At 34.0% G+C, this 15,527-nt stretch overlaps 1 protein-coding gene across 3 annotated transcripts; it reads right to left on the bottom strand.

The window, feature by feature from the left end:
• Positions 1 to 1,499: 1,499 nt before the first annotated feature.
• On the bottom strand, positions 1,500 to 14,861 carry LOC126712194 (cytochrome P450 734A1-like). Of its 3 annotated transcripts, none has more exons than XM_050411421.1 (4): positions 14,253 to 14,861; positions 3,712 to 3,956; positions 2,941 to 3,304; positions 1,500 to 2,031 (listed from the first exon to the last, which is right to left on the bottom strand). In XM_050411421.1, exons 1-4 carry the CDS (start codon positions 14,748 to 14,750, stop codon positions 1,612 to 1,614), a joined length of 1,527 nt encoding a protein of 508 aa, XP_050267378.1. In that variant the 5' UTR covers positions 14,751 to 14,861; the 3' UTR covers positions 1,500 to 1,611. The 3 variants fall into 3 exon arrangements, with proteins under 3 accessions (XP_050267378.1, XP_050267379.1, XP_050267377.1); XM_050411422.1 differs by lacking the exon at positions 14,253 to 14,861 and adding an exon at positions 4,170 to 4,764; XM_050411420.1 differs by lacking the exons at positions 1,500 to 2,031; positions 2,941 to 3,304; positions 3,712 to 3,956 and adding exons at positions 10,211 to 11,022; positions 11,738 to 12,101; positions 12,524 to 12,768 and having other exon boundaries at positions 14,253 to 14,855.
• Between the last annotated feature and the right edge of the window lie 666 nt (positions 14,862 to 15,527).

Genomic DNA, 15,527 nt, shown 5'->3' on the forward strand with positions numbered 1-15,527 from the left:
GCAAGAAGCCTAGAACTCGGTGAGTCATCAGTCACAGTTTTATTTGGGAGTAAAATTGGCAGGCATGCACGGCTGAGAGAGACCATGTGCCAGACATGCATGCCCTCTATCTCCACTTGTTAAAGAATCATCTTGAAAATACTATTCAAATACTTCTCTTATCTTAGTTTCTTGTGGGTAGGGAATTAACACGAAATTCTCAAACTTGTGAGAAATAAAATAGAGAAAAACACATGTCAAAGAAAAAATAATCACACGCACAAGACAGTATTTACGTAGTTCGGCAATTTACCCATGTTCAGGAAATTGCAAGGATTTCACTATTATTAGAAAAAAAATACAAAGTACAGCAGTACAGTTTTTCTCTCTCCCAAAAACTACATCAAAAAACCTTAATCACCAAAACAACAGTTTCGATATCATACGCACAGGATTTACAATGGGTTACAAAATAAGTCAAATTTTTTTTTTTCCCGAGGGTGTTGCCCCTAGTCCCTAGACCCCCAAGAGACTTGTCTATGAGCGCTACAACTTGGGCTTATTGGCCCAAACCTTCACTCCATAGACTAAACTTCAAAAAACTCCTATTAAAAACCACGCAACATCATTTCGGATCAGATCGGGTCGTCATCCAGATCAAACACAACTAAACTCCACAAAACCCAACATCTTGTTTCTCTATCTCTCTCTATATTCTAATTTTCTAAAAGGCTTAGACATGCATATTATTATTATCATCCATAATCCGTCATGAATTTCTTTATAACCAGAATATTTGATTAAAGGTTTTACCTAATTTTATTATGGATTCATTTTAACCGGCATGAATTTCTTTATAACCAAAATATTTGATTAAAGGATTTACCTAATTTTATTATGGATCCATTTTAACCGGCATATATAATAATGTGTTGAACTCTTCTCCAATTTTAAAGAGAACTTTATCTATAAATAATAACTACAGTATATTATTTATATAATAAAAAAATTATTGATCATATATACAACATATAAAAGATTATATAGATGTACATATATAGCACCATCCATCATGAACTTCTCTAAATGATAAAGACTTTTTTATTTTCCATAAAATCCAAAGTCATTCATTTATAACCTCATTAGCATTATTTTTCATATTATTAAGAAAAACAAAAGGACTTCTGAGCTGAGGAGATGAGTCTTAAGCCTTTTTAGGGTTTCTATTTTTCAATATATACCATGACATTGAAGTAGCTCGATAAGCGGAAGTCCTTTTACAAAGATCAGGAAGTGTTTAGGACCCTACATGTACGAGCAAACTATTCTTGTCCATTATAACATGATGAGGACATTGATATATGAACGGTTTGAAAACACCAATTAAGGAGTTTTTCTAATGAGAAAATAAAATTTGATCAAATACAAACTCTTATCCACCATAATATATTTGTCTTATGCAATGGTATATGCAAAATTCAATACTTAGTCCCTTATTTGATAGCAAAAGATTTTATTAGTTAAACAAACTTAAATCCACATATCATTTTTTATATATTTAAAACAATACATCTCCAAACAATTCGACCATGAACATAAATTGCACGATACACAAGCTGAGGCTTCAAAGCCTCAATTGATTAACCTCTTAAATGCAAGTTGTGCTCCATGTTGAGGCTGTAAGCTTAAAATCATTATCGGTGCATGGACATATGCTGGTGACAATATAAAAGAATATTTTTGAATGATCATAGCTAAAGCTACCTTCATCTCAACCATGGCTAAATTTTGACCTACACAGATTGTGGGGCCTAATCCAAATGGAAAATACGACGCTAAATGCTTTCGAGGCTCAGAAAACCTCAATGGGTTGAATTTATGTGCATCTTTTCCCCATATCTCAATATCATGATGGACGGCGGTCATGATCAAATAGAGCTGTGTACCAATAGGAATATCAAGCTTCCCTAGCATAACTCTTTTGGATGTTTCCCTCGCTAGCAAAAGAGGCGGAGGGTAGAGACGAAGTGTTTCATTAAGTATCATGCTTACCTGTTAAAAAAAGAGCAAGAAACTATAAAGCAAAAACTGAAGGTTATGAAAAACATGGTTCGACATTTATTTAATGGAAGATAAATAAAGTTAATTGCTTAAAAATATTTATAGTACATGAAACAAATATATCTTGATGAGACTTTATTGAAAAGTTAATGAAACATATTGGGGCATTACTTGACCTAAAAGCTTGAGGCAATAAATTAGAGTTCAATTATATTATATTAATCAATTACTCTTTTAAGGATTATAATCCAACATGAGATTAGAGTAATGCTACAGATACAAACTATTTTATAACATTTTTACAAACTGTAGATGTGACAAATTCTTACTAGTTCTAATATAAGTCCATCATTAACATCACAATTTTACTTACAATAACTATTTGAAAAATGTTAAAATCACATCAGCAATTTGTAAAAATATTGTAAAAAAGTTAGTGTTTGTAGCATTACTCGTGAGACTATATATACTACTTGACCAACGATACCATTGACACATGAATATTACAAAAACAAGGCAACTAAGTTCATTCTTATTGACTCCGTTATTGCTTGGATTGCCAAATAAGCCAAGACAATATAGTACGTAGTCATTAATGGGGGTTAGTTAATATTTATAGAAAAATTTAATGGCTGTGATACCAGAGAGAATCCAAACGTGAGCATTAAAATTAACATCATGTTGTGCAAACGGTACGCCAAAATTACCAACAACTATGAGTCCCAACTATGTTCTAAAGCGCACACACATTCTGGTACATTATCAATGAAATGGAAACTTACTCATTTATAGTTTTGAAATGTTCAGGCAAAATATGTATAAAAAAGAATCAAAACTCTTCAGACCGGCAATTAATGTTTTAATTTGAATATAGGCAACTCAGTGAGAAATTTAACTTACTATCTTAAAGTAGCTTAAATTCTCAGTAGTTGGAGGCTCATTGTGTCCACAAATGCGGAAAACTTCTTCCCGTGCCTTAGTTTGCCACTCTTGATGCTGTGCTAGAAGGATGAGTGCCCAAGTCATAAGATTAGCACTTGTTTCCTTTCCTGCAAAGTAGATGGTCTTACATTCATCTATGATTCCCTCCTCCTCCAATTTTTCTTCTTCACCGTTATGATTCTTATGAGAAGACATTAACAAACCGAGTAAATTTCTTGAATTTTCTCTCACTTTGCTATTGTTCTCGATCACTATCTGAATGGATTTTCGTGTTTCCTTTTCAAGTCTCCACCTCTCTCTATTATTCTTTGTAGGCAAAAACCTGAGAAAATACAAGGTAAAAAAATCATTTTTATATACATTTTAGGTGGTGGAGAGGGATTCAAATCCAAAATATCTCTTTTGAAAACACCATAAGATTCCAATTCACCTAAAGAACACTAGCATGAAAAATTCATTTCTATATAGATAGAAAATGTAATCAACTAGGCAAAGAAACATATCCAAGGAAATAATCAAGTACTTGAAGTACTTCAGATACCAATATGTTTGCCATCAGATTTTTCTTTTAACTTCTAGTTTCTTTGTTTATATATAACTTTTAAGGCCTCATTTTGTTTAACTTTCAACAAATAAGCAATTAATAAAAAAATTATGTCCAAACGCACATGTCCACAATTTGAAAGTCAGAATCGCAAGTGGGTAGATGAGAATCTTGAATATATTCACCTGAAACCAGGAATATAGACACTTCTGATAGATTGAGAGACAAGGTGCAATTGCTGCTCTTGTAACATAAAAATTCTCTTCCCCTCCTCAAAACTGCTTCCAAATGCAGTTCTAGATATAACGTCTGCCGAAAGGAGATGAAAATATTTGTGCACATCAATCTCGAATTCATCTCTCCCTCCTCTTTCTTTCTCCCACTCTTGGAGCATCTTCCTGGTACTGGCCACAATTTCTGGAAACCAAGCCTGTGACACCATTTTGACACTTGGGGTGATTGGTCAAATTATTTCACTCCCCATGAGAGATATCTTTGGGTAAACGATTTCAGGGTTTTTTGCACGTTTTTTAACTCTATTGAGTTTTGAGTTCACCACCCAAGTGTACCGAAAGGGACAAGTAATAGACTTATAATATTCTTGAGTAGCTCGAAAGGAAGAGTATTTAATTATATTAGGTACCTTAACAGTCTCTATCTTAAAAACCTGGTTCAAGATCCTGCGACGGTGTGCCCATCTCTCCCCCTTCAGCGCAAGTAATCCTGATCCAAAGAACAGCGCAGACAAAGGGTCGAACCTCATTTTTTCAAACGACAAACCCGTATTCAAAAGTGCCTCCTTGATCATATCTGGATCGGCTATAGCCAACCTGGGCTTTGTTCCGAACCAGTACCGAAACGACTTCCCGTACAGAGCTGACCACTCGTAGTAGTAAGGAACTACACGGTGAATTATGTCGTGGTCCAAAGACATCGACTTTGACTGAGCTTCGTCGTACATACGGCGAATCTCAGCCGTGTTTCCAAAGATCAAACGGTAGCCGGGGCCTCGTATGCCTTGTTTGCGGAAATGGGCTTGGATTTTCCATGGAACCCATATGATTGAATGTAAGAATTTTAAGAAAAACGAGACGAAGAAAATGAAAATCGCTAGTAGAAGAAACTGAATAGTTGGAGAGAATGTTTTTTATAAGAATGGTGAGGCAGTTCAGTAATTAGCTAGATTCAACACTAAGCAACTATTTAAGGTTGATTTACAGAGAAAAAGTGTGCTACTTTAGTTTGTAGTGATCATATAGACTACAGGAAAAGCGGCCCAAACATTTTATATGTGAATAGTTATTACTTGTTCATCATTAAAATGTAAAGCAATGGTTTTTAATTTTGTGTTTCATGTTATGACGGACTCAATGACGTAATTCACTTAGTGGGGCAAAGAAAGTAGAAAGAAAAATGATTAAGTTATTATACAAAAACTTATAAATTAATGTATCAACAGTTGATATGCTCATGTGGTTGCACTCAAAAGATGGAGAATATATTGTCAAATCGGGGTATCACATTGCTAGAGGATTAGCAAGACAGGAGGCTGGTATGGAGGAGTGCTCGAGGGAAGTATATGAAAGACTGGTTTGGAGGCACTTGTGGAAGCTACATATCCCAAACAAAATAAAAGTCTTTAGGTGGAGGGCCTGCCAAAATGTGCTACCAACACGAGAGAATCTGACTAGGCGTAGAGTAATAAAGGATGATGGCTGCGAATGCTGTAAAGGAAACTCGGAGTCTGTTCTTCATGTTCTATGGCAGTGGCGCAAGATGTTTGGGCTGGGAGTTTGAGGAGGTTGCAGAAAGCTAGAATCGGGCAAATGGACTTTATGCAGCTGGTGGTGGAGGTTATCATCAATCTGTCCAGTGAAGAGCAAGAATTATTTTGGGTTTAGTGTTGGGTTATTTGGAATCAACGTAACTCGATGCTACATGGGGGTAAAATACAGAACCCAACACTTTTGAATACACGTGCAAGGGAGTATGTGGAGGAATTCAAGGGATCGCAATCTTAGTTGGCTATTTTGACAAACCCGGGATTGGTGCAGGTTTGGAGACCTCCCACAAGTTCGGTGTATAAACTTAACTTCGATGCGATAGTCTTTGATGGTAATAGATCATCCAGGGTGGGAGTTATCGTGAGGAATAGCTTGGGAGAAGTGATGACAGACCTATCAGCTCGAGGTCCGGCAGTGGCAAACAGCGAAGAAGCAGAGGCGTTAGCATGTCGGAAAGCGGTTGAGTTTGCCATGGATGCGGGGTTCATGGACCTGGTGATCAAAGGTGATAATGCAGTGGTGATGAAGGCTATTTCTTCTCCACGGTTGGACAGATCACGGCTAGGACACATATATGACGATATTCGCACGCTAGCTACTGGGTTTAGAAGCTGTACTATTGGATGTGTTAAGTGAAGTGCCAACTCCGTGGCTCATAGCCTTGCACGTTTTGCTAGTCACTTAGAGGATGAACTTGTATGGCTTGAGGAATCCCCCCCCCCCCCCCCCCCCAGCTCTTGAAGCCTTGTACTTGGATGCCAATTCCTTGAATAATGAATGAATTCTGGTTTTGCCTTCAAAAAACAATATATATATATATATATATATATACTTGGCCACTTTAGGCAACTTAAATACTTTAATTAATAAATGCTTGAATTATTTATCTGTTTGGTTTTATAAGGTTTTTGTTGTAAATTTTATAGTATCTTTAATAACTCTAAAAAATAAAATAAAATATAGTTATACCTTAGCCTTCTTAATTAAATTCAAGTATATGATTATGTTAATTAATGCAATTAATATAAATAGTGTTATTTTTTAGGGCTAATTACAACTTACTCATCTGTAGTTTGGTCAAAATTTAAGTTGCCTACTCGTAGTTCAAAATTTGATATTTTACTCACTTGAGACTCAGTCAGGGTTTTGTTACCCACTTCTATTAAAGATGAGGCTAAATTTGTATTTTTGCTCTCTTTTATGTTTCTCTCCTCTCAAAACATAAAAAGCCATAAAAAAATTATAAAAAAAAAAAAAAAAAAAAAAAACAAGATCAAAAAGTGAAGTTTTTTGTAAAAATTATGAACAAATATTACCACCACCATAGAAGCTATTAGATTCATGGATTTCATAACAGTTTAATTAAACGTTTAAAACAAATGATAATTTGTATATATATTCTATATTTTTAGTCCACAAGTTCTTCTTTGGTAATTTATATTGGTTTGTTCTTTGTTAAGCAGATAACTCGAGAATAGTAGGGGAGGTCAAGCTAGTATCAGACATGCATAAGAGAAAAGCTAAGATGGCTTGCTATTCAGACTATTTTATTGCTCTTCTAGGTCTCTCTTTCGTTTTCTCTCAGACTCTAAAATTGTGGACAATTGAATTACTGATTTTTATGCATATGACTAGGTGGGTATGGTCCGTATGGAACTTTTGGCAGAGGTATTGGAAGTTGTCACATGGTCCCAACTTGGAATCCACGACAAGCCTATAAAGCAACTTCATGATTCAAACTAAAATTTGAAAGCTAGTTCACATATATATAATGATCAAAATCTGATATGTAATGTTTGTTCACAATTTTTATATAAACCCTCACTTTTTTATCTTGTTTTATCTTATTCTTTTATATATATATATGTAGGGACACGATACGCAACGAACCACAACAGTGTTAGTTTCGCACGTAAAAAGGCCCAGACAATATCATTTGTAGAGAGTGGGTTTGAAAGGCTAGGCCTTGGTTACCCGGCGGTGGGTTTTTCGTGGTGTTCATACATGTTTAAGGTGTTTTCACCCCTGGAGTCTTTCTCCTGGAGGTGGACTAGGAGGCCTTCTTTTTTTTTTGGCCATTTTCTCCAGTCCCCCATCCAAATTACCTACTTTTTCTTTTATACTAGCTTCCGTTCGCTTTCCTTCGTCCACATGTAGGGTCAAACTTTCCATGACTGATACTTGTCCCGTCAATCGAAACCCAAAGTCGTTGGGGGTGGTTGATAAAGCTGAAGAATACGGCTCTGTTAGGTCAGAGCCTTGCATGGGAAGGGTAACTTTTCCTAGATATTTTGGATTTTCTTTCAAGTTTGTTCCTATACCGTTTTTGCCCCTCTTCTCGGTGGAACTTTGGGTCTGCTGAGGACTGAACTGTCATCGGCTGCATCTTCGGGCCGTTTTGTGCTTTATTTTGTCAAGCTTGGGCCATAGCCTTCTTTGGTTTGGGCCTTTGGACTCCCCATGAGTAGTGGGCCGGACCCATAAGTTATTGGGCCTCACAATATATATATATATATATATATATATATTTTAAGTTTTGAGAGGAAAAAGACATAAAAGAGAGTAAAAATACATATTTAGCCTCATATTTAATGGAGGTGGGTAACAAAACCCTAATTGAGTTAATTTAAGTGGATAAAGTGTCAAATTTCAAATTACGAATAGGCAACTTAAATTTTAGACAAACTACAGGTGGGTAAGTTGTAATTAGCCCTATTTTTTAAAAGCAGTCAAATATTTGAATTTAATTAAGGAAGTTAAAGAATTATATTTAAGTTTTATCTTTTTTTTTTTTAATAAGATTGAAACGATAATTAAAATAGTAATCAAAGTCTGTCCGATATTTGTGAACTACAAACTACTCCATGAGTCAACCTACCGCTTTATAATAAATAAATAAAAAACAATAAAAAGAAGATGCACAGTTAAATGAAAAAAATGGTGTAGTTGTAAAGGTGCATTTAGTGTGAGTTTGGATAGCACTGATGCATTGGGCGTTTGGCTTTTTCTCTAGGTTCTGTGTATTGTTTACAGAACCCACAAGTACGGAAAAACGTAAATTTTGCTTTAAAATTAGGTCTCACGGTACTATTCACATATTTAAAAATTATTTTGCAATAATGTTTTCAGTAATAAATTTTCAGTTTTCAGCAATAAGTGATATCCACACATACTTTTAGAGGGTGTTAATGACAAAATATATTGTAGGATTTTGGTGACTCTCTAGAATAAGCCTAGAACACAGTGAATCATCAGCCACAATTTTATTTGGGAGTAAAATTGGCAGACATGCATGGATAAGTGAGACCATGTACCAGACATGCATGCCTATCTCTCCACTTGCATGTAAGGCACCGTGCACAGCTAACATCTTTAAAAAATTACTTCATGCAACTCAGTAACATTGGTTTCCATTAAGGATTTGTTTAGTTACTCAATGATAGAGGCTACGTTTGGTTCAATGTAAATCGAATTCCAAGTGTAAAATGAATGTAGGGAAAAATGAATTACCGTAAAGAAAATGAAATCCAGGTGTTTGGTTCTACAATGGAAAATAGTCTAGAAAACGATTTCTGGTGTTTGGTAATATTCTGAAAATGCTATTTTCCTACAAATTTTTCACATTTTCTCAATCATTTTCTTAGCTCCCAAACAAATTTTATAACAGAAAAATTCAAAATATATACTTAACACAACCAAAAATCAAAATAAAAACATTTTTTATTCACAAACTCGATGAGAGGAGGAAGAAAGAGCGAGAGATTGAGGGAAAGAGAGGATCGGAGTGGATGGAGATGGTGGCAGTCAAATCGGGTGGGTTTGGGGGTGGAGTGGAGTGGGTTGGTGGTCGGTGGCAGCCAGATCAGCCAATGCGTTGGAAAGCTTGGTGGAGCACGGCTTGCGGTTGGTTGTCAAGATCGGAGCTCAACCTGTACTTGTCGGTGCATGGCTGGCGATCGAAGAGGTGGGTCTTGGGTGTTTGTGGATCGGGGATGAGGGAGGGGTGGGCTGAGATCTTCAATTGTGTGATGTTTATGAGTGTGTATGAGGATTGTGTGAGAAGTGTAAAACTTTTGAAGGTAAAATAAGAATGGAAATGGTTATATGGGTGAGAAGGGGTTTTTTACGATCAAAGTGTAAAAGAATTTCAGGTTGACCATATTTTCCTTTGGTACCAAACACACAAGGGTGTAAAATAATTTCTTGAAAAGTTTTTCACCCAAAACAAACGCTGCCAGAGTCAACTCTGTTGTGAATCAAGCTACTGCTGTGCACTGTGTTGCGCTATCAAGGCTTGTTTAATTGGAAATTAGTTATAGGATAATAGGCAATGGTAGTTAGTTGTAGTTAGTTAGATCTAGCTATTCATAACTGATTGTATAACAGATTTAGGGAGACTAGTTATTGCTATAAGAAGCTGTGATCACTTGTAAAAAATCATCTTGGAAATAATAAGCAAATGAAATACTTCTCTTATCTTACTCTCTTGTTTCTTTATCTCTCTGTATTCTAATTTTCAAGGAGGCCTAGATGTGCATGTTATTATATTTTAATCCGACTTGAATTACTTTATAACCAAAATATTTGATTAAATCCATTTTAACCGGCATATAATAATGGGATTGAACTCCTCTCAAATTTTAAAGAAAACTTTATCTATAAAATAATAACTACAATATTATTTATATATTAAAAAAAAAAATTATTGATCATATATACAACATATAAAAAATTAAATAGATGTACATATATAGCACCATCCATCATGAACTTCTCTAAATCGGAAAGACTTTTTTTTTTTTCCATAAAATCCAAAGTCATTCATTTATAACCTCATTAGCATTATTTTTTATGTTATTAATAAAAACCAAAGGACTTCTGAGCTGAGGAGATGAGGAGATGAGTCTTAAGCCTTTCTAGGGTTTCAATTTTTCAATATAAGCCATGACATTGAAGTAGCTCGATAAGCCAATTAAAGTCGTTTACAAAGATCAGGAAGAGTTTAGGACCTTACATGTACGAGCAAACTATTCATGTCCATTGTAACATGATGAGGACATTGATATATGAACGGTTTGAAAACACCAAGGAGTTTGTCTAATGAGAAAATAATGTTCAGATTATTGTAAAACTCTTATCCACCATGAGATATTTGTCTAATGGTATATGCAAAGTTCAATATTTAGTACGTTAAATCCACATATCATTTTTAATATATTTAAAACAATACATCTCCAAACAATTCGACCATGAACATAAATTGCACGATACACAAGCTGAGGCTTCAAAGCCTCAATTGATTAACCTCTTAAATGCAAGTTGTGCTCCATGTTGAGGCTGTAAGCTTAAAATCATTATCGGTGCATGGACATATGCTGGTGACAATATAAAAGAATATTTTTGAATGATCATAGCTAAAGCTACCTTCATCTCAACCATGGCTAAATTTTGACCTACACAGATTGTGGGGCCTAATCCAAATGGAAAATACGACGCTAAATGCTTTCGAGGCTCAGAAAACCTCAATGGGTTGAATTTATGTGCATCTGTTCCCCATATCTCAGTATCATGATGGACGGAGGTCATCATCAAATAGAGTTGTGTACCAGTAGGAATATCAAGCTTCCCTAGCATAACTCTTTTGGATGTTTCCCTCGCTAGCAAAACAGTCAGAGGGTAGAGACGAAGTGTTTCATTGAGTATCATGCTTACCTGTAGAAAAAGAGCAAGAAACTATACAGTAAAAATTGAGGGTTATGAAAAACATGGTTTGACATTTTATATATTTAATGGAAAAATAAATAAAGTTAATTGCTTAAAAATATTTATAGTACATGAAACAAATATTAGGGATAGAATATCTTGAGGAGATTTCAATTGAAGAGTTAATAAAATATATAGGAACATTACTTGACCTAAAAGCTTGAGGCAATAAATTTGAGTTCAATTATATTATATTAATCACTTACTATTTTTAGGAATATTATCCAACATGAGATACTATACTACTTAATAAACCATACCATTGACAAATGAATATTCAAAAAAACAAGACAATTAAGTTCATTCTTATTGTCATAATGTCATTGTTATTACTTGGATTGCCAAATAAGCCAAGACAATATAGTACGTAGTCATTACTGGGGTTAGTTAATGTTTATAGTAAACGTTAGTGGCTGTGATACTGGAGAGAATACAAATGTGAGGAGAATTAAAATTAACATCATGTTGTGCAAACGGTAAGCCAAAATTACCAACTATGGTCTATGTTTTATATCTTATTTCAAAAACTATGTCCTTTTTAAAAAAAAAAAAAAATGATACAAAATAGAAACACTACTCTAGTATCAAATAAAATCAACACTCTTCAGACGGGAATTAATGTTTTAATTTGAATATAGGCAACTTAGTGAGAAATTTAACTTACTATCTTAAATTGGCTTAAATTCTCAGCAGTGGGATGTTCAGTATGTCCACAAATGCGGAAAACTTCTTCCCGTGCCTTAGTTTGCCATTCTTGATGCTGTGCTAGAAGGATGAGTGTCCAAGTCAAAAGATTAGCACTTGTTTCTTTTCCTGCAAAGTAGATGGTCTTACATTCATCTATGATTCCCTCCTCCTCCAGTTTTTCTTCTTCACCGTTATGATTCTTATGAGAAGACATTAACAAACCGAGTAAATTTCTTGAATTTTCTCTCACTTTGCTATTGTTATTGATCAACGTCCGAATGGATTTTCGTGTTTCCTTTTCCAGTCTCCACCTCTCTCTATTATTCTTTGTAGGCAAAAACCTGAGAAAGTACAACGTAAAAAAAAAAAATCATTTTTTTTGTAATATACATTTTAGGTGGTGGAGAGGGATTCAAATCCAAAATGTCACTTTTGAAAACAGCATAAAATTCCAATTCACCTAAAGAACACTAGCATGCAAAAATCATTCCTATATAAATATATAGAAAAAGTAGTTAATCAACAAGGCAAAGAAACACATCCGAGAAAATAGTTAATTACTCAAAAAGCTCCGGATACTAATATGTTTGCCATCAAAATTTTCTTTTAACTTTTAGTTTCTTGTTTATGTATAGCTTTTAAAACTTCACTTTATTCAACTTTCAACAAATATGCAATTAATGAAAAATTATGCTCAAACACACGTCCACAATTTGAAAGTCTTTTAGCAAGGTAAGAGTATGAGAATCTTGAATATGTTCACCTATAACCAGGAATATAGATACTCCTTATAGCTTGAGAGACAAGGTGCAATTGCTGCTCTTGTAACATAAAAATTTTCTTCCCCTCCTCAAAACTGCTTCCAAATGCAGTTCTTGATATAACATCTGCCGAAAAGCGATGAAAATCTTTGTGCACATCAACCTCGAATTCATCTCTCCCTCCTCTTTCTTTCTCCCACTCTTGGAGCATCTTCCTGGTACTAGCGACAATTTCTGAAACCCAAGCCTGTGACACCATTTTGACACTTGGGGTGATTGGTCAAAGAGCTAATAAAAAATTGATTTGAACCTGCCTAAGCGGTTCTTATTGTATGTTTACACCTTTATGTTTACACCTTTGCCTTTATATCTAATGAACTATGCAGAGTCGATACATCTTAATTAGTCAATTTACAACAAGTTCTGGTTTATACAATTTTTATGACATTTTAATTCTTATAAAAACTATTATGGTAAATTATTTTTTAAACCTTAAGAGTGTTGGTCATGTTTCATTTAAATCGTAAACTTTCAAATGATTTCATTTAGATTTTAAAGATCCTAAAGCATTCCATTTATATTTGTATTAACAACCATTAAACACCACATAATTAGGTGATTTAAATGAAATTTATTTCAAATTTTGAGGTTTAAATAAAACTTATCTAAAACTATAAAGTTTTAATAATAGTATAAAACTATTTGAAGCTATTGGATTTAAATGATTTTTTTTTTTTTTTTTAATTTTGAGGTTTAAGGGTGTGTTTAGATACTGCTTATTTTGCAGAAACTGAAAACTTATTGCTGAAAGTACTGTAGATAATGGTAAAAGTTAATTGAAATAGTACAGTGAGGCTCATGAATAGTATCAAAAAGTATATGAACATTAACATGGGACCCACCAAATCCACCAAATTTTCAACAAAACATAAAAATCTTTTCTTCAAAATGCAATCCAAACCCACGCTAAATGAAATATTTTGAAAGTTTAATGTTTAAATATAAAATACCCAAAACTTTACCCAAACTATTATGTTGCATGTGTAAGACACGGTCACAGATTAATTAAAAAAAAATCATATAAAATCTAAAGAAGATATTTCAAATTATATATATAATAAGAAACTATGTAAGAATGAGTCGAAAAGAAAAATAAAAAGACCATCCACCTTTTCTTTTTGAAATGGTAAGAAATGTTACATAACTCTTTACTGCTCGACCCAACCTCCCTAGATCCCATGCATTAATAACTAATAAGTGCATGGGTAGGTACAACTTGAACTAACAAGCCCGACTAGTGTTATCCACTAGACTCAACCATAGACGTATAACTTTAAGCTATACATTAATTTGAATATTAAAATAAATAAATAAATTTAAAAAAAAAAATCAATTCTATATTTTACAAATAAACTAATATAAAAAATCTAAAATTAATTATAGTTTCACATAGTTACGTAAATTTTGCAAGCAGAGCTAGCTTAATGGACATCCTTAGTCAAACTTAAGTAGAACTAAGCCAATATATAAAAGTGAGTGATGGCTAAAGTTGATGGTCAAATTATATCCTATTACTATTAAGGTAAACGATTTCAGGGTTTATCGAACGTCCTTTTAAAAGTCTATTGAGTTTTGACTTTTGAGTTCACCACCTAAGTGTACCAAAATGGACAAGTACTAAACTTATAATTTTCTTGAGCAGCTTGAAAGGAAGAAGAGTATATTACGTACCTTAACAGTCTCCATCTTAAAAACCTGGTTTAAGATCCTTCGATGGTGTGCCCATCTCTCCCCACTCAGCGCAATTAATCCTTGTCCAAAGAACAGCGCAGACAAAGGGTTGAACCTCAATTTTTCAAACGACACACCCGTATTCAAAAGTGCCTCCTTGATCATATCTGGATCGGCTATAGTCAACCTGGGCTTAGTTCCGAACCAATACAGAAACGTCTTCCCGTACAGAGCTGACCACTCGTAGTAGAAAGGAATTACACGGTGAAGTATGTCGTGGTCCAAAGACTCCAAACACATCGACTTTGAGTGAGCTTTGGCGTACATACGGCGAGTCTCAGCCGTGTTTCCAAAGATCAAACGATAACCAGGGCCTCTTATTCCTTGTTTGCTGAAATGGGCTTGGATTTTCCATGGAACCCATATGATTGAATGTAAGAATTTTAAGAAAAACAAGACGAGGAGGAAAATGAAAATCGCTAGTAGAAGAAACTGCATAGTTGGAGAGAGTGTTTTTGATAAGAATGGTGAGGCAGTTCAGGAATCAGATTCAACACTAAGAAACTATTTAAGGTTGTTTTACAGAGGAAAAGTGTACTGCTTTAGTTTGGTGATAGTAAAGTAGAGAGGAAAAGTGGCACAAACATTTTATATATGAATAGTTATTACTTGTTCATCATTATAATGTAAAGCAACTCACATGCTGACCATGCAATGCACTGGGTTTTGAATTATGCTAGAATCACATAATTGGACACAATTTTATACCACAATTTGCCACATAACGAGTTTTAATTGGTAAAAATGTATCTATTGATACACTTTTGTCAATCACAACTCGCCACATGGCGAGTTGTAGCAAAAAATTGTACTCAATTATGTAATAATAGCACAACTCCTGGGTTTTTAATTTTGTGTTTCAGGTTATGACGTACTCAGTGACGTCATTCACTTAGTGGGTGAAGAAAATGCACCCAAAAAAGAAGCTAAAATTAAGACAAATTTTAATATAAAAACTTATAATCTAATGTGTCAAAAATATTCGGGGGCAGCTTAAACATTTTAATAAATAAATGTTTGAATTTTTTTTGTGTTTGGTAAGTATCAGTTTATAACATTTTTGCTGTAAATTTTGTAATATCTTTAGTATCATTCTAAAATAAATATAGTTATATCTTATTCTTCTTAATTAAATTCAAGTATATGATTGTATTAATTGATGCAATATAAATAGTGTTATTTTTTTTAAGAAGAATACAGTCAAATATTTGAATT

The sequence above is a fragment of the Quercus robur genome, chromosome 2, assembly GCF_932294415.1.
Source record: "Quercus robur chromosome 2, dhQueRobu3.1, whole genome shotgun sequence".
Classification (NCBI taxonomy): Eukaryota; Viridiplantae; Streptophyta; class Magnoliopsida; order Fagales; family Fagaceae; genus Quercus; species Quercus robur.

Excerpts from the sequence above, each read along its gene's own strand:
- LOC126712194 (XM_050411421.1), bottom strand. The coding sequence starts at position 14,750 with ATGCAGTTTCTTCTACTAGCGATTTTCATTTTCCTCCTCGTCTTGTTT. Across the intron at positions 3,957-14,252 it reads TTAAGATGGAGACTGTTAAG|GCTTGGTTTCCAGAAATTGT; the intron begins GTACGTAATATA and ends ATGGTGTCACAG. Across the intron at positions 3,305-3,711 it reads GTCTATATTCCTGGTTTCAG|GTTTTTGCCTACAAAGAATA; the intron begins GTGAATATATTC and ends GTATTTTCTCAG.